The sequence below is a fragment of the Gadus morhua genome, chromosome 18 (assembly GCF_902167405.1).
Source record: "Gadus morhua chromosome 18, gadMor3.0, whole genome shotgun sequence".
NCBI classification, from domain to species: Eukaryota; Metazoa; Chordata; class Actinopteri; order Gadiformes; family Gadidae; genus Gadus; species Gadus morhua.
In genome coordinates, this window is record NC_044065.1 from 4,793,030 (window position 1) to 4,811,852 (window position 18,823).

Consider the following 18,823-nt stretch of genomic DNA (forward strand, 5'->3'; position numbering starts at 1 on the left):
ACATATTGTAACAGCTACCGCACCATCCTGCCTCCATAACTCTCCCCACCCTCTTTGATTAGAGCCACACTACATCTGCATTTACATTAAGGGCATTTAGCAGACGCTTTTATCCAAAGCAACCTACAATAAGTACATTTGTCAGAAGAAACAACAGAACAACAACATATCGCTGTCGGTGCAGTAGGATGTTCATAGAACCAAGTTCCAAGCACTAACAATCACTAGGTTAACCCATTCCCCATATACAACAGAGATAGTTATGATAAGATGCTGCACAATGTTAAGTACAATTTTTAAGTGCCAGGAAGAAGTAAAACATACATAAGTGCGTACACTAATTGCCAGGACGTAAAACATGCAATTTGGGCGCAATTAAGTGCCAGGACGTAAAACAAGCAATTAGTGGGTACATTAAGTGCCAGGACGTACAACAAACAATAAGTTCGTAAGAGGGGGGTGAGGGGGTTTGGGAGCGAGGCTATGCAGAGTCTAGATGCCGAGTCAAACTAAGTTCCAACAGACGGCCGTGTCTTTGACCGTCTCTTCCCGTCTCCCCTGGCGTGAAGCCGTACTGAGCCCAACCCTCCCTCTCTGTGGCCACGTCCGGCCCCCTAATAACCCTCACCCAGCCCTCATCCTGGCTGTGGCCTTGTGGCCTGCGCGCGGACAGACCCACAGACGCTCTGACGCCTCCAGGGCGAGGCGAGAGTTTCAACAGTCTGCGACCAAACTAAATAAGTGATCGACACACACACACACACACACACACACCCACCAAGCCACACAAGGTGATCATCAAAATGCAATCTGAACTAGCAGATGCCTTGTGGGTTGAGTATGAGCTGGAATCCTGTAGCTTCTCTTTCAACCTGATAATGCTCTAACTTCTAATGTCTGGATCCCTGGTGGCAGTGTTGGGAAAGTCCACTTTCTACGTGAACTAGTTCAAAGTTCAGTTCACAAATTTTTAAATGAACTAGTTCAGTTAAACGTTCATAATTCTAAATTTTGAACTACGTTCACAGTTCCAAAAAATGAACTAGTTTATAGTTCTTTTTTTCAATATGTTGCTGTGAGCTATTATTTGTTTCCAGTATTTTGAACATTGAGCCTCCTTTGTTGTTCGTCTAGGATGAAATAGAGTGGTACAATCAAGTATCGTAGCGAAATACATTTTCTATTGTGTTTTATTTGACATTTAGCGCATTTTGTAAATCCCATTGATTTCTGTTGTAAGACTCTTTGCTCGTGTGCCGGAAACGGAAAGGGGTGGTGTTCATGTTTGGTTGTAGCCTTTTCGCTCGGTTCTGGCCCTACTGTTGAGTCGGAGAACCTAGCGAAAAGACTACAACCAAACGTCAACAACCCCCCTTTCCATTTTCGGCCAACAAGCAATGATTCTTGGAGGTATTCTAGTCCGCTGAGCTATGAGCCAGAGAGCTAACGTTATGGATTGTACATATTTATAATTCGAAATTCGTCTCAGCCTTTATACCACAGATACTCTAGGGTCTATAGCATATAACTGCGTTGTCTGATAACAGTTTAATTCATTTTTCACAATTTAACAGCTCTTGTTTTGAAGAATAATCCCGTGCCATTAGTTTCAATGGGAATCGCGACGGTCTATACTTTCAACATAAAGTGTACATATTTATAATTTGAAATTCGTCCCAGCCTTTATACGACAGATACTATAGGGTCTAGCATATAACCGTGTTTTTTCTGATTACAGTTTAAGGTAACAGTAAGCTGACAACACCGCAACTGCAAATTAACCACACGGATATAACCATGGCAACCGGTCAAACAACGCGGCGTTCTGCGCTCGCTGCCGCCGTGTTGATAAACAAATAACCCCCCTATTGAACAAAGGTAAACCGAGTGAGCCTGCACCTCACAGACCCCAGAATGAACGAGTTCACAGTAACGATTCATCAGGCAGTAATACAGTACGTTCAGTTCACGTTCGCCCAAAATATGAACGAGTTCATGAACTATCGTTCAATGACCGCGTTCAGGTACAACACCGCCTGGCGGGCCTCTCTAATTTGAAGATTGCATACTTGTAGGTTTGGTTGTCTACAATAGCAACAAGTGTAATTGAGGTAGGCCGCTTAGCCTTGTGAGCAATAACGTGAGCAATTACGGGGCCTTGGCAGAGTCAGGAACAGTAGCAAACATTGCACCCAGAGAGATGGCGGGGCCTGTCATCTGATCTATCTGAGGGTTGAACCTTGAGTAGTAGTGCTTCAGCATGTTGATGTGACTTACACGGAACTGGGGTTTACGATCAGCAGTACAAACGACACAGTCTGTTAAACTCAACTTCTTGGCTATTTCAAAGGGACTGGAGAAACTGGCAGGACGAAAATTCCTCATGGGAAACAATACTCGAATGCTTAATTGTAGGATGATTGGCTGCAATAACAATATGTGTGAGGTATGCTACCTGACCATGTCTACTTTGTAATTTGTTTTTATCACGCAAGCACTAATGAGTTCTTCTGAGCCACCTAGAGTACTGTGTTGTTCGCTAATGGTACTTATAGTTTGAGGGGAAACGTCATGCTACTTCAATGCTCATTAACAGAGTTTTCCTGGATTTTCTTAGGGGGGTGTCATATATATAGGGCCTGTTGAGTCTGTTTGGGCTGTAAGCAGGGCCGTAGCACCAAATCCTGGGCCCCTATACTATAGGTACTGATGGACCCCCTGCGCCAGATTGTTGACGGGGGGGGGGGGGGGGGGGGGGGGGGGGGGGGGGGGGGGGGGGGGGGGAGGGGGGAAGCGATTGTTGGCGGATCAGGGGGGGGAAGGAAAAAGGTAAGATAATTTTTTTTTTTTTTTTTTTTTTGGTCATGGGCCCCCCCTCTGCCTTGGGCCCCCCCACAACTGTCCCCTTTGTCCCCGCAGTCCGACGGCCCTGGCTGTAAGAGCTGTACAAATAAAATGTAATTGATTGAACGTATCCTGGCTGTGAATCACAGAGTGTTGACAAAACTCAGTCGCGTTTTCTATGGGAAGGATTCGGGCTAGTCAAACCATTTTTTTCTGTGGAAACAGCGTTGATGTTGCATACCACAACCGTTTCACAGCACACGTATGAGGCGGTACCATCTTATATCAGAGAACACCCGAGGCACAGTTCCCCGGAAGTTATTTGAAGTACTTTTTGTTTTGGAGTCGTTCCATCTAACCAGCATTTGCTGATCAAGCAGGCGGGACCAGTCACTAAAGGTGTGATCACGTTAAGTAAACATGGGCATTGATCTTTGAGTGAGGTTTCCCGCTGTTGTGCTAATCCCTCGCGTGGAAAGAGCAGTTACTCATGTGTCACTTTTGTCTCTCTTTACTTTTGCTGTCAGTTGCAAAGCTGATGGATTAAGTTGTTTTCATAGCAGGCTCATGTTGGGGATTAATTTAAATTCAAAGCTGGGCTCACTGTCAGCGGCGGCCCGCATCAGATTATGTCGCGTGAGATGTTGATTCAGTCTGGTGTTGCGACAACACTAAGCGATTTTACACTGCCAAATATGCCCGCCTTATTTTAAACTTTTTTTCAGCATGGTCCGTGCATTTACACTGGCCGAGATAATATACGGTCTAGATTTGCACCCCAATGTCACCTCTCGAATCCTCATCATATTGGGGGTTCAATATTTCATATAAATGCGATTAGACGCTATTGCGGTATCAGGGGCAGGACTTGGGTATAAGTGTTGATGACGTAGCAACATTGAGTAGTTCTTACTGGAGAGACGGGGAAATCTGCGAGCTGCTGACCATCATGGAAGATAAGGAGATGCAGTCGCATTTAACAAAGACGGGGAAAGATGGTGCGATCTACAAGAAAGTAGTAACTTTCCTTAGGAGGCTTTCGTCAAGATAAAACCAAGTGGGCAGCAAAATAAATAATGTTTGCGTTTTTGTATTTGTAAATAATGGACTGCTACATATACAGCATATACATATAGTATGCACACACATATATATATATATATATATATATATATATATATATATATATATATATATATATATATATACATATAGTATGCACACACACATATATATATATATATATATATATATATATATATATATATATATATATATATATATATATATATATATATATACACATATATATATATATATATATTATATATATATTATACTGTATATACATATATATTTACCACCAGGTGTGAGTGTGATTAGCCATTACAAGCTGTTTAAAACATGCCCCGCCCTGTGAAGTCACAAGTGGGAGAGTCTAGATCTAGATGTATGCTGGAAAGATCAGTCCACCCAGTGGATTCTACCAACCGGTCGGCTTATGTCTTCAGAAACGTCTTGTGATCCCTTCTGTTGGTGAAGTAGGGGCCCTGAGACCGACCCTTCTAACAGAGGCCTCCTCGCAGGATAGACTAAAACGGAATGGAATAAACTAATGTTAAATGCTTGCCCAGCAGTTAGATCCAGTAACACCCACAAAAGTTCACACCATATTACTGCAAGGCATTTTGGAAAGTTTTATCGCCGTGAATAACTGTGGGGGGACGTGCGACGTCTGGCCTGCGGTGGGAGTATGGGCAGGTTGGGAACACACCGGATCGGCTGGGGGGAGTGGAACTGATTGCGAGCAGGTGCCCGCGATCAGGTCCAATCAGGGATTGTGTATTTATGTGCCTGCTTTGTTTGTAGTAGGAGAACCGGGGAGCAGAGAGAGAGAGAAAGAGAGCGCAGATTGCCGAACGCTGTATGCTAAATGCTGAATGCTGAACGAGAGGACTCTCCCGCACTGTGTTGATTTATAGTTTCAAGCCTCGGTTCTGTTTTACTTTTGTTAGAATAAACAAGCTCCCAGTGAGTGACGACGAACTTTGGTCTCCGCGCGCTCAATGACCTGTTACAGTGGAGCCAAATGTGGGGCGGGCGCAGACATGGACCAGTCACCGCTGGGAAGCGTGCTCGGACACCTGGCCCAGATGGCGGAACGGCAGGGCCAACTCCAGCAGACGCAGAGCGAGGTGCTCACAGAGCTGGCCCAGTCCTTGGCGGCCCAGTCCTTGGCGGCCGATCGGGCCGTCCTACGGGAGCTCCTTGCCTCCGGAGGACGCGGCGAGGGACCCAGGGGAGCGGGACCCGTGGCCAACATCCACGTCCCAAAGATGGGGGAGGCGGATGATGCGGAGGCCTTCCTGGAGAATTTTCAGGCGGTGGCCGAGGTCTCCGGTTGGCCTCGTCAGGAGTGGGCTCACCGTCTCCTGCCGCTCCTGACGGGGGAGGCCCAGCTTGCAAACCACAGTCTGCCGGCCGGGGCCCAGCAGGACTATGGGACCATCGCCAGGGCCATCCAGGACCGGCTTGGCCTCTACCCGGAAGAACATCGTCGCCGGTTCCGGATGCTGGCGTTCACCGAGGGGGACCGTCCTTTCGCCTTTGCCCAGCAGCTGCGGGACCAGGCGAGGTGGTGTCTGGTTCCGGACCAGAACTCGGCAGAGAACGTGGTGGAGCAGGTGGCCCTGGAGAGGTTTGTTGAGGGGCTTCCGGCTAGGACCTCCGCCTGGGTCCGGTGCCACCGGCCCGAAAGCCTCTCCGCTGCGGTCGACCTGGCAGAGAGCCACCTGCAGCCACCACCAACGGCTCAGCGACCACCAACACCGGTCCCACGCACCAAGCCCGGCACCGAGGGCGAGGGGGTCCCCGTTCCGGAACGGGCACATGAATCACCTCCCACCCCCACTCCGCAGACGGGCGATCAGACGGCAGGGGAGGGGTGTTGGAGGTGCGGGCGGCCTGGTCACTTCCGGCGGGATTGCCCTCTAATAGAGGTGGGCCAGGTCGTCCGTGTCACCGGTGCCCCGTCTCCTCCCCACGGCCCCGGCGAGGCGTCCCGTATCCCTGTGAGGATGGACACAGGGGGGTACGCACCAGGCGCTGTTGGACTCAGGTTGCATGCAGACCATGATCCACCAGCGTCTGGTGCTGTCCGAGGCATTGGTGGAGGCGTCAAGCGTTTTGGTGAGGTGTATACACGGGGATGTGCACAAGTATCCTTTGGTCCCTATCGAAATTCGTTGTGGGGGGAAAAAGCATAGTGTTAAGGCGGCGGTTAGTTCGAGCCTCACGCATCCCCTGATTCTTGGGTTGGATTGGGCGGGGTTTCTACAGGCTGTTAGGGGGACGATGGGGGTGCGGACACGACCGGTAGGGACATGTAAGTCGTTTGCTGTGTTCTGCACCGAGGCGGGTGCGGCCAACGCTGCTCAGGGATCGGGCGAGGCGGGGGAACCCCAACCCGAGGTCCCAGCGCCGAGGTTCCCACCGGTGGAGGATTTCCCCCTCGAGCAGTCTCCTGACACCACACTGAGCTCAGCCTGCAACCAAGTGATAGCTCTTGATGGGAGTAAGGTCCGGCCAGACACAGCGCTGACACAGCGGCGGGCCATTTAGGGTACGAAAAAACGGTTAATCAGATAATGGCCCGGTTCTATTGGCCGGGGATTCGGGCGGAGGTGCGCAGATGGTGCGCATCCTGCCCCAAGTGCCAATTGGTTAATCCCCCAGCCGTCCCCAGGGCTCCCTTACGGCCCCTTCCCCTGGTCGAAGCCCGTTTCGATCGCATCTGCTTGGACATTATCGGGCCATTAGAACGTTCCGCACACGGCTATCGATTTGTGTTAGTCCTGATAGACTACGCAACCCGGTACCCGGAAGCAATTCCGTTGCGCAACATCTCTGCGAAGAGTGTTGCGCAGGCGTTGTTTCATGTCATATCGCGGGTGGGAATCCCGAAGGAGATTCTCACTGACCAGGGCACCAATTTCATGTCACGCACGATTAGGGAACTTGACGGGTTATTGAAGGTCAAGTCCATTCGCACAAGCGTCTATCACCCAGCCACGGACGGCTTGTGTGAGAGGTTTAGCCGGACGTTAAAGTCCATGATCCGTTAATTCATACACAAGGATGCTCGGAATTGGCATCAATGGCTGGACCCTCTGTTGTTTGCAGTGCGGGAAGTGCACCAGGCTTCCACAGGGTTTTCCCAATTTGAGTTGCTTTATGGGCGCAAGCCCTGGGGCGTCCTGGACCTCATTAAAGAAAACTTGGAGGAGGGGTCCAGTGACGGCAAGAACGAAATCCAGTACGTCATGGACTTGCGTGCAAAGCTTCACTCACTAGGGGTATTGTCACGTGAGCACTTTAACCGAGCCCAGGAGAGTCAGAGACGCCTGTACGACAGAGGGACTAGATGACGCGATCTCACCCTGGGGGATAAGGTCCTTGTACTATTGCCCACCTCTAGCACCAAATTACTCGCGAAGTGGCAAGGGCCCTTTGTGGTCACACGGCGGGTCGGGGACGTGGATTACGAGGTAGCGCATTCGGCAGGGGGAAAACAAGCACACACTTCAACCGCCTAAAGAGGTGGAACGATGCAGTCCCTGTTGCATTTGCGTCGACGTTACCGGAGAGGGAAGAGCTCGGGCCGGACGTCCCTAGCCCAGGCCCCACCCCCCCGGTCGGTCAGGGCGAGGGACTCTCAGGGAATCAGGCACGGGACGTTGCCGGACTGCAACTCCGGTTCACCGACGTCTTTTCCCCCCTGCCCGATCGCACCCCGCTAATTACTCACAACATCGAGACGCAGCCCGGTTTAACGGTGCGGACACGCCCCTACAGGCTGCCCGCCCACAAACAAGATGTCGTGCGGCGCGAATTGGCAACCATGTTGGAGTTGGGCGTGGTCGAGGAGTCTCACAGTGACTGGTGCAGTCCCGTCGTGCTTGTGGGGAAGCCGGACTGTCCGTTTCTGTGTAGACTACCATAGGGTGAATGCGGTGTCGAAGTTTGACGCCTACCCAATGCCTCGGATCGACGAGCTCATGGACCGGCTTGGCATGTTCACCTATTTTACGACTCTGGACTGTACGAAGGGCTACTGGCAGATTCCACTGTCTCTAGCAGCCCGGGAAATAACAGCATTCTCCACTCCGCTCGGTCTTTACCAGTTTAAGGTGCTTCCGAACGGGTTGCTCGGGGCCCCGGCCACGTTTCAGCGGCTGATGGACCGCATATTCTGCTGCCTACATTGATGACTAACCCTAGTGGAATGTGGGAGCAGCATATGCGGCAGGTGGCGGCCGTTCTTCAATCGCTGAGACGCGCGGGGCTCACGGCCAACCCGAGGAAGGGCGTGATCGGGCGGAGGGAGATCCAAGAAAGAGGTGAGGCGGTTCCTGGGGCTGGCAGGGTACTACCGGCAGTTTGTACCCCACTTCTCCGACCTGGCCAGCCCCTTGACCGACCTCACCCGTAAGAGGGCCCCAGATACAGTCCAGTGGTCGGAGCCATGTCAGGTGTCGTTTGAGGCTATTAAAACTGCCCTCTGTGGAAAGTCGGTCCTGTGCGCTCCTAACTTTGATATCCCTTTCTCCCTGCAGACGGACGCGTCGGATAGGGGGTTGGGCGCGGTCCTGATCCAGCAGTTGGAGGGGGTTGACCGCCCGGTGCTGTACCTGAGACGTAAATTATCGGACCGGGAGGGTCGGTACAGCACGATGGAGAAGGAGTGTCTCGCCATCCGGTGGGCGGTCGGCGCCCTCCGCTACTACCTGCTGGGGAGCGTGTTCACCCTCTACTCCGACCACGCCCCCCTCCAGTGGCTCCACCGCATGAAGGACGTCAACGCGAGGATCACCCGGTGGTACCTCGCGTTGCAACCCTTTAATTTTCGGGTCATGCACAGGCCTGGGGCGCAGATGGCCGTGGCGGACTTCCTCTCCCGCTCTGGGGGGGGGGAGTGAGTTGGCGGCCGGATGTGACCCCGGCCTGTGTCAGGCGGTGGGGGTGTGTGGGGGGTAGTGAACGAGTATGGGCAGGTTGGGAACACACCGGATCGGCTGGGGGGAGTGGACCTGATTGCGAGCAGGAGCCCGCGATCAGGACCAATCAGGGATTGTGTATTTATGTGCCTGCTTTGTTTGTAGTAGGAGAACCGGGGAGCCGAGAGAGAGAGAGAAAGAGAGCGCAGATCACGGAACGCTGAATGCTAAACGAGAGGACTCTCCAGCACTGCGTTGATTTATAGTTTCAAGCCTCTGTTCTGCTCCCAGTGAGTGACGACGAACTTTGGTCTCCGCTCGCTCAATGACCTGTTACAATAACATATTCTCTTTATCAAACATTGATGGATGACTAAAAACATCCACTTGGTTGAACATCAAAGTCAGTCAAGTTTATTGCATCCATAACAATGAAAAATACAATGCTTATGCCCAACATCATACTCGCATAAAAAAAGAACCTCAGTCGAGCAGATGGTTTAAACATGCATCTGCGCCTATAGTAACAGGCACTGATAAAATCAATTAACACCATAAGATAATAAGTTTGCACACAGACATACAATAAACGAGTTCTACAAAAGTAAGTGCTCATTGTGCTGCCTAACCGCTTGTGGTATAAAACAAGCGGTATAAGGCAGCTAATTGATGACGCCAATGTCCCTGTTTGGATATTGGGTACCAGGGACTTTAACTCTGCTCAAGAGCTGGGGTAGAGCCTGCTGAATGGCTGCATTACAATACGTCTTGGTCGGCCTTAACTCAGTAGCCTGCTGTTTGAACTCCATTAAACACGTGGTTATGCTGGCTAGGATGGATATCAGGTCATCAATCACATCACTGGTTGTACATAGTTGAGCGGTGGCAGTAAATACATCTGTATAGTGACGCTATCGTGCAGCGGATAGCCATCTGCAGTCCCTCCAGCACGTGCAAATATCTGACATGCTCAACGACGCCGGCTCTACCTCGTGGTTTCATACTGATGTGTATCTGGTTAGTCAGTATGCTGTCAATCAGACTAAAATGCCAAAGAGACAAAAATGTAATCTTTCAGGGTTGGAGCGGGTTCACCACCTTTGAAAGGATGTTCTCAAACATATTTTCTAAGAATGTATCTATCTCGGTCACATTGTGTCTCAGAAGTTCCCCTTCTGTTAAAAGTAATTAGTCTTCACATTTAACATTGTTAGCATTGTTTAGCATCTCATCTGAGCTATCTTTGTACACAGGGAATGGGTTAACCTAGCGGTTGTTAGTGCTTGGCACATGGTTTTTACTGTAGGCCTACCGACAGCGATATATTGTTGTTTCTATTTCCTTTGACAAATGTCCTGATTGTAATCCGCGTCTGATAAACACCCTAAATACAAGATGTACATGTACATTTTAGAGTACATAATTAACATAAATGACTCGTATTTATGCTATCGTCATCGCTAGCAAATCCTGTTTTGTGAGCTGCCACCTTCCTTGTCCTGGAGAACTTGTAAATAGATGGATAATCTCAAAAGGCCTTGTGCTGGTTTAATCAAGTTTAACTAATGGATGTAAGGGCTTTTTCTTTTAATTTTATATAAAAGGCACAGCGGCTGAGTGAAGACGGACAGCATGTGGTTTGGATAAGCTCGGTAAGACAGAGCTCAGCTAATTGGCCCAAGTCCGGACTCCGACGTCATGCTCCCTTCAATAATCTTCTGTTAGTAGGCCTACTCGTGTATGGCTGTGTTTGACTCACTTGTTCCCTTCTTCTAAATATAGTGAACACGACATGGTACACTGGATAGGGAACAAGAATTGGGGGAATTTGAACACAAATTATGTGCTGGGAATCAAGGTTACGTCTGTCAGTCGCATAATCACGCCGGCATGAACGATTTTTCACGGCAATGTATTTCTGAGACATTGCATCTAAGTCAGAAGAGTCTTCGAAATGCAAAAAATGCACGAAATTGTTATAGAAAATGTACCTGTTTTAATGTGTGCATACACCATTCTCCTCTCTAGCAAAGCGAGAACAGTTTCACCCCCTCCCCAGAGGGCTATTGTCCTTCAACAAAGGGAACACGGTTCAACCCTCCATTATCTTTAGGGGAAGGGGGCAGTTTTTTTCAGCCCCGCTCTATAGGCCGTTTTTCCTTACATTCAAAGGGGGAGATATTTACATCCTGCGTTCCTGCCAAGCAGGAACCCGGGATTCCGGATTGACACAAACTTGTTTTGTCATTCGTTATGTAGGCCTACTTCTGACTCATAATACTAATAATATATTACTTTTTGAATTGCATATTTTATATGGGTCTTATATCGGGCTAGTACATCAGAATGCCTTAAGGGATTAATTAATCATAAATAAGAAGAAATATACTGTAACCTATCCTAATTAATAGTTAGTTTTTGCCATGTCTCGCATGTGAAAGATACTTTCAAAAGATCCCCATAATGAGCAATAATGTGAAGATTAATTACTAAACAGTGATCAGAAGAACTATAACATCCAATGACATAACAATAACAAAACTACCAATATCATTCTACCTATCACCTAAATAACATCCTTAGTATCAGAACCTCAATAGCAACCTAAATATCATCACCTAAATAACATCCAAAATATCACCTAATTAACATCTTAAATATCAACACCTAAATAACATCCTCATTATTATCGCCTAAATACCATCACCAAACTAAATCCTAAATATCACCGAAATAACATATAAATATCATCACCTAAATATGCTAGGATAAATAACCAAAACTCCCTAAATGTCGCAGCTTATTTTTTTATTTAATTTTTTTACTTTATTTATTCTCGGAAAAATCAGTTGAGGGTTGACCCTCATTTGCATAACATCGAGTAAAACAAATGCAAAGCAAACACAACAATACATACACAATATACAATGCAAATACATCAACAATATATAATTTATTGCGATGTAACGTCACGTGCCGTCCCTATTGATATAGGTCTCTGAAAAAAAAAAAAAAATGTACTCAATATATATTCCATAAATAAAGTCTACGCGTCTGCGCTTATCTGCATGCCGGTCTGTTGCAAGGGACGGGAGGTCAAAGAGGCGGGGTCGCGCCCCACCTCCAGCTATAAAAGCGCAGGTGGACTCAGACCAGAGCATCTCTCACACCCACACGCGTATTCTCGTCCGTCCCTCCTCGCATGGTAACACACCGCACTATATTTCTATCCATTTTATTAAACCTAAAAATGTAAGCCAGTTCTTTTAGTTTTTCATCACATGGAGAACATTGATTTGAGAACAGGTGGAATGTTAATTGGTAATGTTGGATCGATAATGGATGCATTTCACTTCCTGCAGAAAAAGCAGGTCAGTGATTAACTTCAGGCGTTATTAAACCATCAGGTCCACCAGCCCAAAGGAAGCCCACTGAACCCGGTCCAAATGCAGCTGCTCGGAGGTCTCCTCGTGTTGTGCGCCCTAGCGGGACAAGGCCGCTGTGCCGACGCCTCGATCGGTGAGTCCTCTAGTTACTTTGTGTGGAACATGTAGCCTCCTCCGGTAGAAAAATGAAATTCCCAAGAAGGGTATGGCCCGGACCCACAGTTTGAATTTTCTCCGGGTGAGTGAGTTGAGGGGGTTGGGTGCACGTCTTGATATCGACTGTTGTGATTACGACTTCGTTTATCTGACCAACGTGATATCTCCCATGCACCAGTGGCGCGTTATTCACGGAGGAGCCGTGCGTAATGAGTTAACTACCATGAAAACCGAACCTTTAGTTTGTAATTATATTAAAATCGTATCCTGAACCTATAGTTTCTAATTATGAAATTAAATCCTGAACACGGAGATCAGAGAGGCGGAAAGGACGTCGGTCTCTGGGATTGTTGGTTTAAGTCTTCAATACGACCCAAATATATAATACCGTTATATAATACTTGACCTGCTAAATAAGTTCAAACTAACTCGGGTCCTACATAATCTTCAACAAATAAACTTGAATTGTAATGCAGAGTGAACCCAACCAGTAAATAAATAGTATTTCAGGGATTTAAACAAGCGCAGGCCTAATGGTCAGATCAAAGATTATTGAAAGCAAGACAAGAACACCAGAGACATTCAATCAAACATATGAGGAGACTCCGCCGCCTCGTGATGTTCACCTCTGCTCCGCGTGGCCCGTCTCACTGCGAACGGAGAGGGAGAGGAAGACAACGACGCGTCACGCTAAAGGCACAAGAACGATGGTTTCACTTTGTTCTCGCTAAATAAAGCCTCGATTCCTAAATGTGGGAAGGCATTGAGTGCATCAGCAAATAACTTATTTTTCTGCACTCAAAGTTGCATGACGCTAACAGCGTGCAACTTTATCCGACGGGCCACCATGGAAAACGTTTAGCGAACTCCAAAGCAAAGTTGTAGGCTACACGCAATATGCATTCTTTAGTCAGCATGATAATTGCATATCTCTAAATACAAAGTAAACACGTTAACATTAGAGATGCGGTGGTCTGGACTCACCTGGCCCGCTGGTGAAGTGAAGAAACACTTCCGCTGCCGCACCTGTAGTGACGGATGGAGACCAGAGCGCATATCTTTTGATACGCTGAGGAAAGTAGTTCCATCATTTCGACACCGCTCCATTGCCTCTTCGTGATTTTCCAAAAAAAAGATTTACGTGATTATGAAATTATTATTAAAAAATATTTATTTTTCAAAATTATCCATGTGCAATGTGTGTTTATTACTGAATAATTGCATGAAAATGTTGAAAATAAATAAATAGCCAAGGGCCTTTGCAAGAAAGGAGGCTGGCCGACGTTACTCTGGTCCAGGTATAGCCACTGAAGGGAGGCAAAGAGGCCAAAACTCACTTTTGCAGTCTTGGAGAATAAAAAATAACCAATCACAATTCAGTTTCACTGTTGCGAGGCAAATCATCAACCTCATTCAATTCAAATTCCAATTCCAATTCAAAATTAATTAATTACCATGTTAGGCAACCAATTGCAACCAATCATAAATCTATTTATTTTTTTAAAGTTCTAAGCAAATGAGCCTTCAGTTGCCGCCTTGACTTGTGCGGCAACTGACTAGAAGGCTCATTTGCATTACATTTAAGCAGCACGAGTTGAACTTTGTCTGCACGTTTGATTAAAAGTTTAGAAGCATTGCACTCTGCTGACACAATGTTAAGTGTGTCGTTTTAAGTTATGATCCTCTCTAATGCGCCTCCACACGACGCGCAGACGAGTTTTTTTTAAAAAGTTGTGTAGGCCTACGCTTTAGAAAAGACATGCATGTGCGGGTGCACTGCGCACGTTCATGAACGCGCCTTCATGTTTGCCTCCCTGCTGAGCTCGGCCAGGAACCTCTACTGCAACGCTCCATTATTATTTGCTACTTTCTTAGTAGGGATTTGAGGGATGATCAATTAAAATGAATTGGTTAAATCTGGAAGTGACATCTGACTTCAACAACTTTCCATTCAGAGGTGGCAAACTCTCCAGGTGTAAGGAGAATGTATACCAATGTCTTTTTTAATTGATTAGTCAAGTTAAACAAGGTTTACATAATTTGTAAATAATTGCATATTATCATCATAATCCATATTTCCACGACCATGTTGACAGTCTCCTGAAATGTTTTTTGTTTCTCGTGGCAGATTGGTGTTACCAGGACGCATCATGCGGTGAGCCATCAACGCTTAGATGCCCTCCCATCACAGACACCAGACATCCTGTATTACTCTTACTACTGTTTCTAGGCCTGCGGTTAAGTATCAGTCAGTGTTAAGTGTGTGTGCCCTCACATTTCAGGTCCTGCGACATGGCCCGTGTCGCTAGCCGTCGAGTTCTGCAATGGGAGCAGGCAGTCCCCCATTAACATCAATTCCAGCAAGGCCGTAGAAGACGCCGAACTGGTTGGCTTCTCCTTCACCGATTATGACAACAAATTGGGGTTGACCAAGATCAAGAACACTGGAAAAACCGGTAAGAGTCTCGCTGTCACTCTCACTCCCTGATTTGTATGACCCAAGATACGTCAGACAGAGAAAGCGCGCATATTCGACGGTACCGCCTTGTCATTTGTTTACCAAGGTGCCATGGCAACACCATTGCTACCTCTCATTGGCTGAATCTTTGAGAACGTTGTAGACTCAATATAAGTCGCGGGGAGACGAAGCTCTGTTCGTTTGTATATTTTATTTACGTGACCATATTTTTGTTTTATGTTGAAAAAAAAAGAATCAAAGAACCAGAGGTGCGTTCAAGTTCAGCGAACATAGGCGAACGTTCGCAACGAACGCGTTGACATTAAGCAATTAATTTTGAACGATTTTTGAACACCGTTCTAAACAAACTGTAAACGAAAAAAATGGATACGAAGGCCATGGTATTAGCGGCAGCCTCCATGTTAATGGAAGGGTTTACAGAAGAGGGTTTGCAAGTGGTCGACCTCGTTGAAAGCCTACTGCAGACAACCAGTACGGAAAATTCAAGAATAGAGGGCTACGTCACCGAAGTTGTACCCTCTTACTGCGATATAACGTTCAAATCGCATTTTAGGATGCAAAAGACAACAGTTGAAGTAAGGGTGTAGATAGGCTATATGAAACGTTTTATCTATTGCTTTCTGTGTAGGAAAGGAGTAAATGATTTCAATATAGTTTATTTTAATGCCATGGCAACGAATGTCACATAGCCGAAGTGTTTGTGGAGAACTACCTCTTCAGACAGTTTGCCTATGTTCGTAAACGTTTGCTTGCTTATGTTCGTTTAACGGAAAATGTTTAAAATCGTTCGCGAACGTTCGCCTATGTTTGCGATTCTGAACGCACCTCAGTTCTTCTTGTTTTGGGGAACCAGTTCTTGTCCTTGTTTTGCAAGAAAGGAGGCTGGCCGACGTTACTCTGGTCCAATTTCAACTGACAAAATCTAGTATCAAGCTTTTCCTCAATATAAAATGGGCCTAAAAAGTCTAATCTACATTTATCCAACGGATCACATTAGCTAAAAGTAGACGCTAACATTTAAACATTCGCTCAAGCTTTTGTGGACCTTCCCCTGAAGACTATCGGACTAGTGCAGTTTGTCCTGTCTGTGTGAGCTGCTGTTGTAACGCGTCCTGCTTGTTGTGGTGGTTCTCTGTAGTCAAGGTGACGCTGGCGAACGGTACGGTGTCCGGAGGGGGTCTGCCCAACAGCACCTACCAGAGCCTGCAGTTCCATCTCCACTGGGGCAACGGCTCGACACAGCCAGGCTCGGAGCACACGGTCAACGGGAAGCGTTACCCCATGGAGGTAGGCTGTCCACACGGCGCCTGGTTCTCCCAGCGCTCCCAGTGAGGAGAGGGCGTGGGTGGACACCACGCATCTCTTATCATTAAATAAGACACTCTGGGCCCTACAACAAAAGCAGTTTTTGTGGGCCCCCTATTTATCTTAATTCATGCATCTCTCTAGAAAATTATATTCGGGCAAGCAATTAACTAATTAAGTCACTAATTAACTCTTTATACAGCGTTTAAGTTTGGGCTGTGAGTGGGTGGAGACATTGTAGTCATAATGCAGTTCATTTATTAGGCTATAATGAATAATTCATCTTGTACTATGAAAGTATGCTTTAAGCTAGATTCCTCATTGACTGCCTTCACTCTAAACAACTGCTGACATTAAACCATGGATTCTAAACCATTGTACTTCTACCCTTTTGTGTTCACCGGCACTTCAAGTCTTATTCATGAGTGTTTCTGTGAAACACCCGTTCCGTCCAACTGTAACAGCAGGAATTTGATGTGGTTGTGTTTGCATGTCTTTGAATTAGATGCACATTGTGAACGTTAAGGCGATCTACAACGGGAACACCACACTCGCTGTTGCGGACAACGAATCCATTGCAGCGTTGGGGTTCTTCCTCGAGGTAAGCAGACACAAACACTGGTCCCACTGGTCTAGTGAGACCGCCGATGTCAGGAGCGCAGAGTCGCTCAACAGCTTCCGCTAGAGACTCGAGACTCGCTTGTTCAGACTCAGAGTGCACCTAGATTCTGCATAGCCTCCCCCAGCCCCCTTCTTAAGCACTTATTGTGTTGGAAGTCCTGGCACGTAATGTACGCGCACTTATTGTATGTTGTATGTCCTGGCACTTAAAAATAGTACTTCGCATTGTGCAGCATCTTATCCGCGCTATCTTTGTTGTATACGGGGAATGGGTTAACCTGACAAGTTATTGCTTGGCACTTGGTTCAATTAACATCTTTACTGTTCCGAATGTGCGGGTTATCTCCTGGCCTTGCTTCTCACCGCTGTCTCTCTCCTGCTTGGGGAGGGCTTCAGGAGTTGGACGGTCCCGCTACAATGGCCTCTACCTACTGGGACACACTGGCGTCGTACCTGCCCAACATCACAAACGGCGGTGAGTGGCTCAGGGTTCCCTGAGACATTTAACTAGGTGTTCCGATAATATTTGTATTGTTTTTGTCCCGATACGATCCCTGCACTTGAGCATCGGCCGATACCTGGTGTATATACCGATAAAGCATCTAACATTTAACCACTAATGGCACACTAATCAGAACTAGATCGTTTACATTTATAATTATACATTTGTGGTAGCTCGAATGGGAGTTTCCCATTCCAACTTTCCACCTCTGACCTTTAACGAACGCAGCATAACACTGCACATGTTTGTGACGTTCTTTGCCTGTTTAGTAAATGAGCTAGTCATGTGATGGTATCGGACCGGGGAATAGACTTGCATACTCGCCAATACCCGATAGCAGTATCGGAGGAATTTCTGATACTGGTATCGGAATCACTCTACATTTAACTGGGATGCCTTCTCAATTGCAACGTGAGGGCTGCAGTACCAAACAGTACTTAAACAGTGTATTTGGCTTCAGGTGATTATGCCTACTTCGCCGACAAGATATCCCTGGATGACCTCTTGGAGGGAGTGGACCGTACCAAGTACTACCGCTACCTGGGCTCCCTCACCACGCCTAGCTGCAACGAAGTAGTGATCTGGACCGTCTTCAAAGAATCCATCAAAGTCAGCAAAGAGGCGGTGAGTCACTTCCTGCCGGATCAATCGTTTGACTGTAGGCCCTAACGCCTGCTGGTGAAACCCAAGTGAGGAGAGGATTTGCGGTTCATGTGGTGCACCCCATCAGTCTGTTGGATGGCCATGGTCCTCATTCAGCTCTCTCTCTCCCCCCCCCCCCCCCCCCCCCCCCCCCCAGATCGAGCTCTTCAGCAGCACGGTGCGAGTGGCCAATGGGACGTCTGCGCTGTTGCTCAACACCTACAGACCCATCCAGCCCGACCAGGCGATCAGGACCAACGCCAGGCCAACCACCACCACCACTACCGCCGCCGCCAGCAGCGGCTCCTCCGTCACGCTGGCCGCCGCCCAAATGGCCATCGCAGCGCTCTGGGCCTTTAAGGGAGTGTAGCTCATAGCTAAGCTAAAGGGCCAGGACTGCAGTGGGATCACCTCCCAGACTGTCCCGGCCCGGTCACGCAATTGAGAAAAGAGATTTAATGGAGGAAGAAAAGTTTTGATGACGAACGGGGGGGACCGTTCAAAGAAACTTAATTCGGTGCAGAACCCTGAAGCCAAAGAATGTAGATAGTTGGATTCGGTTCTTGCATGATGGTGGCTGCTTATGGATCATTTTTACTATTAATCAGCTAAATGACCTAATCTTAATAATATATTATTAACTCGCTTTGTATGTTAAACCATAACTATTTGCTAATGAAGGAATAAATGAAGGATGTTATCATGTCGTTTTCTTTGGCCACAGGAACATTTCTTGAGGGGTTGTTCTACGGTTACGATACATTTACCCCTCCCTGTAAGTTGCTGTTATCCAAAGCGACTTACAGTAAGTACATTTGTCAGAAGAAATGGTAACTTATCGCTTTCGGTACAGTTATGCAACATGATAGCTAGGGTAAGACGCTACACAATG

At 47.3% G+C, this 18,823-nt stretch overlaps 2 protein-coding genes and 1 long non-coding RNA gene across 8 annotated transcripts; 2 read left to right on the plus strand and 1 right to left on the minus strand.

The window, feature by feature from the left end:
* Positions 1 to 4,618: 4,618 nt before the first annotated feature.
* Positions 4,619 to 9,132, plus strand: LOC115531196 (uncharacterized). Of its 3 annotated transcripts, XM_030340324.1 has the most exons (3): positions 4,620 to 6,033; positions 8,460 to 8,722; positions 9,006 to 9,132. In XM_030340324.1, the coding sequence occupies exons 1-2, from the start codon at positions 4,911 to 4,913 to the stop codon at positions 8,474 to 8,476; spliced, it is 1,140 nt and encodes a 379-aa protein (XP_030196184.1). In that variant the 5' UTR covers positions 4,620 to 4,910; the 3' UTR covers positions 8,477 to 8,722; positions 9,006 to 9,132. The 3 variants fall into 3 exon arrangements, with proteins under 3 accessions (XP_030196182.1, XP_030196183.1, XP_030196184.1); XM_030340322.1 differs by having other exon boundaries at positions 4,619 to 8,722; XM_030340323.1 differs by having other exon boundaries at positions 4,619 to 8,719.
* On the plus strand, positions 8,933 to 18,631 carry LOC115531197 (carbonic anhydrase 4). Of its 4 annotated transcripts, none has more exons than XM_030340327.1 (9): positions 8,933 to 9,130; positions 12,248 to 12,359; positions 14,511 to 14,537; positions 14,665 to 14,838; positions 16,000 to 16,148; positions 16,672 to 16,767; positions 17,184 to 17,262; positions 17,750 to 17,913; positions 18,089 to 18,631. In XM_030340327.1, exons 2-9 carry the CDS (start codon positions 12,287 to 12,289, stop codon positions 18,299 to 18,301), a joined length of 975 nt encoding a protein of 324 aa, XP_030196187.1. In that variant the 5' UTR covers positions 8,933 to 9,130; positions 12,248 to 12,286; the 3' UTR covers positions 18,302 to 18,631. The 4 variants fall into 4 exon arrangements, with proteins under 4 accessions (XP_030196187.1, XP_030196185.1, XP_030196186.1 ...); XM_030340325.1 differs by lacking the exon at positions 8,933 to 9,130 and adding an exon at positions 11,906 to 12,045; XM_030340326.1 differs by lacking the exon at positions 8,933 to 9,130 and adding an exon at positions 11,997 to 12,045 and having other exon boundaries at positions 12,203 to 12,359.
* Positions 11,641 to 14,362, minus strand: LOC115531203 (uncharacterized). The gene is made up of 2 exons (XR_003973852.1): positions 13,367 to 14,362; positions 11,641 to 13,032 (listed from the first exon to the last, which is right to left on the minus strand). It is a non-coding gene; the product is annotated as an uncharacterized LOC115531203 (long non-coding RNA).
* Positions 18,632 to 18,823: the final 192 nt, after the last annotated feature.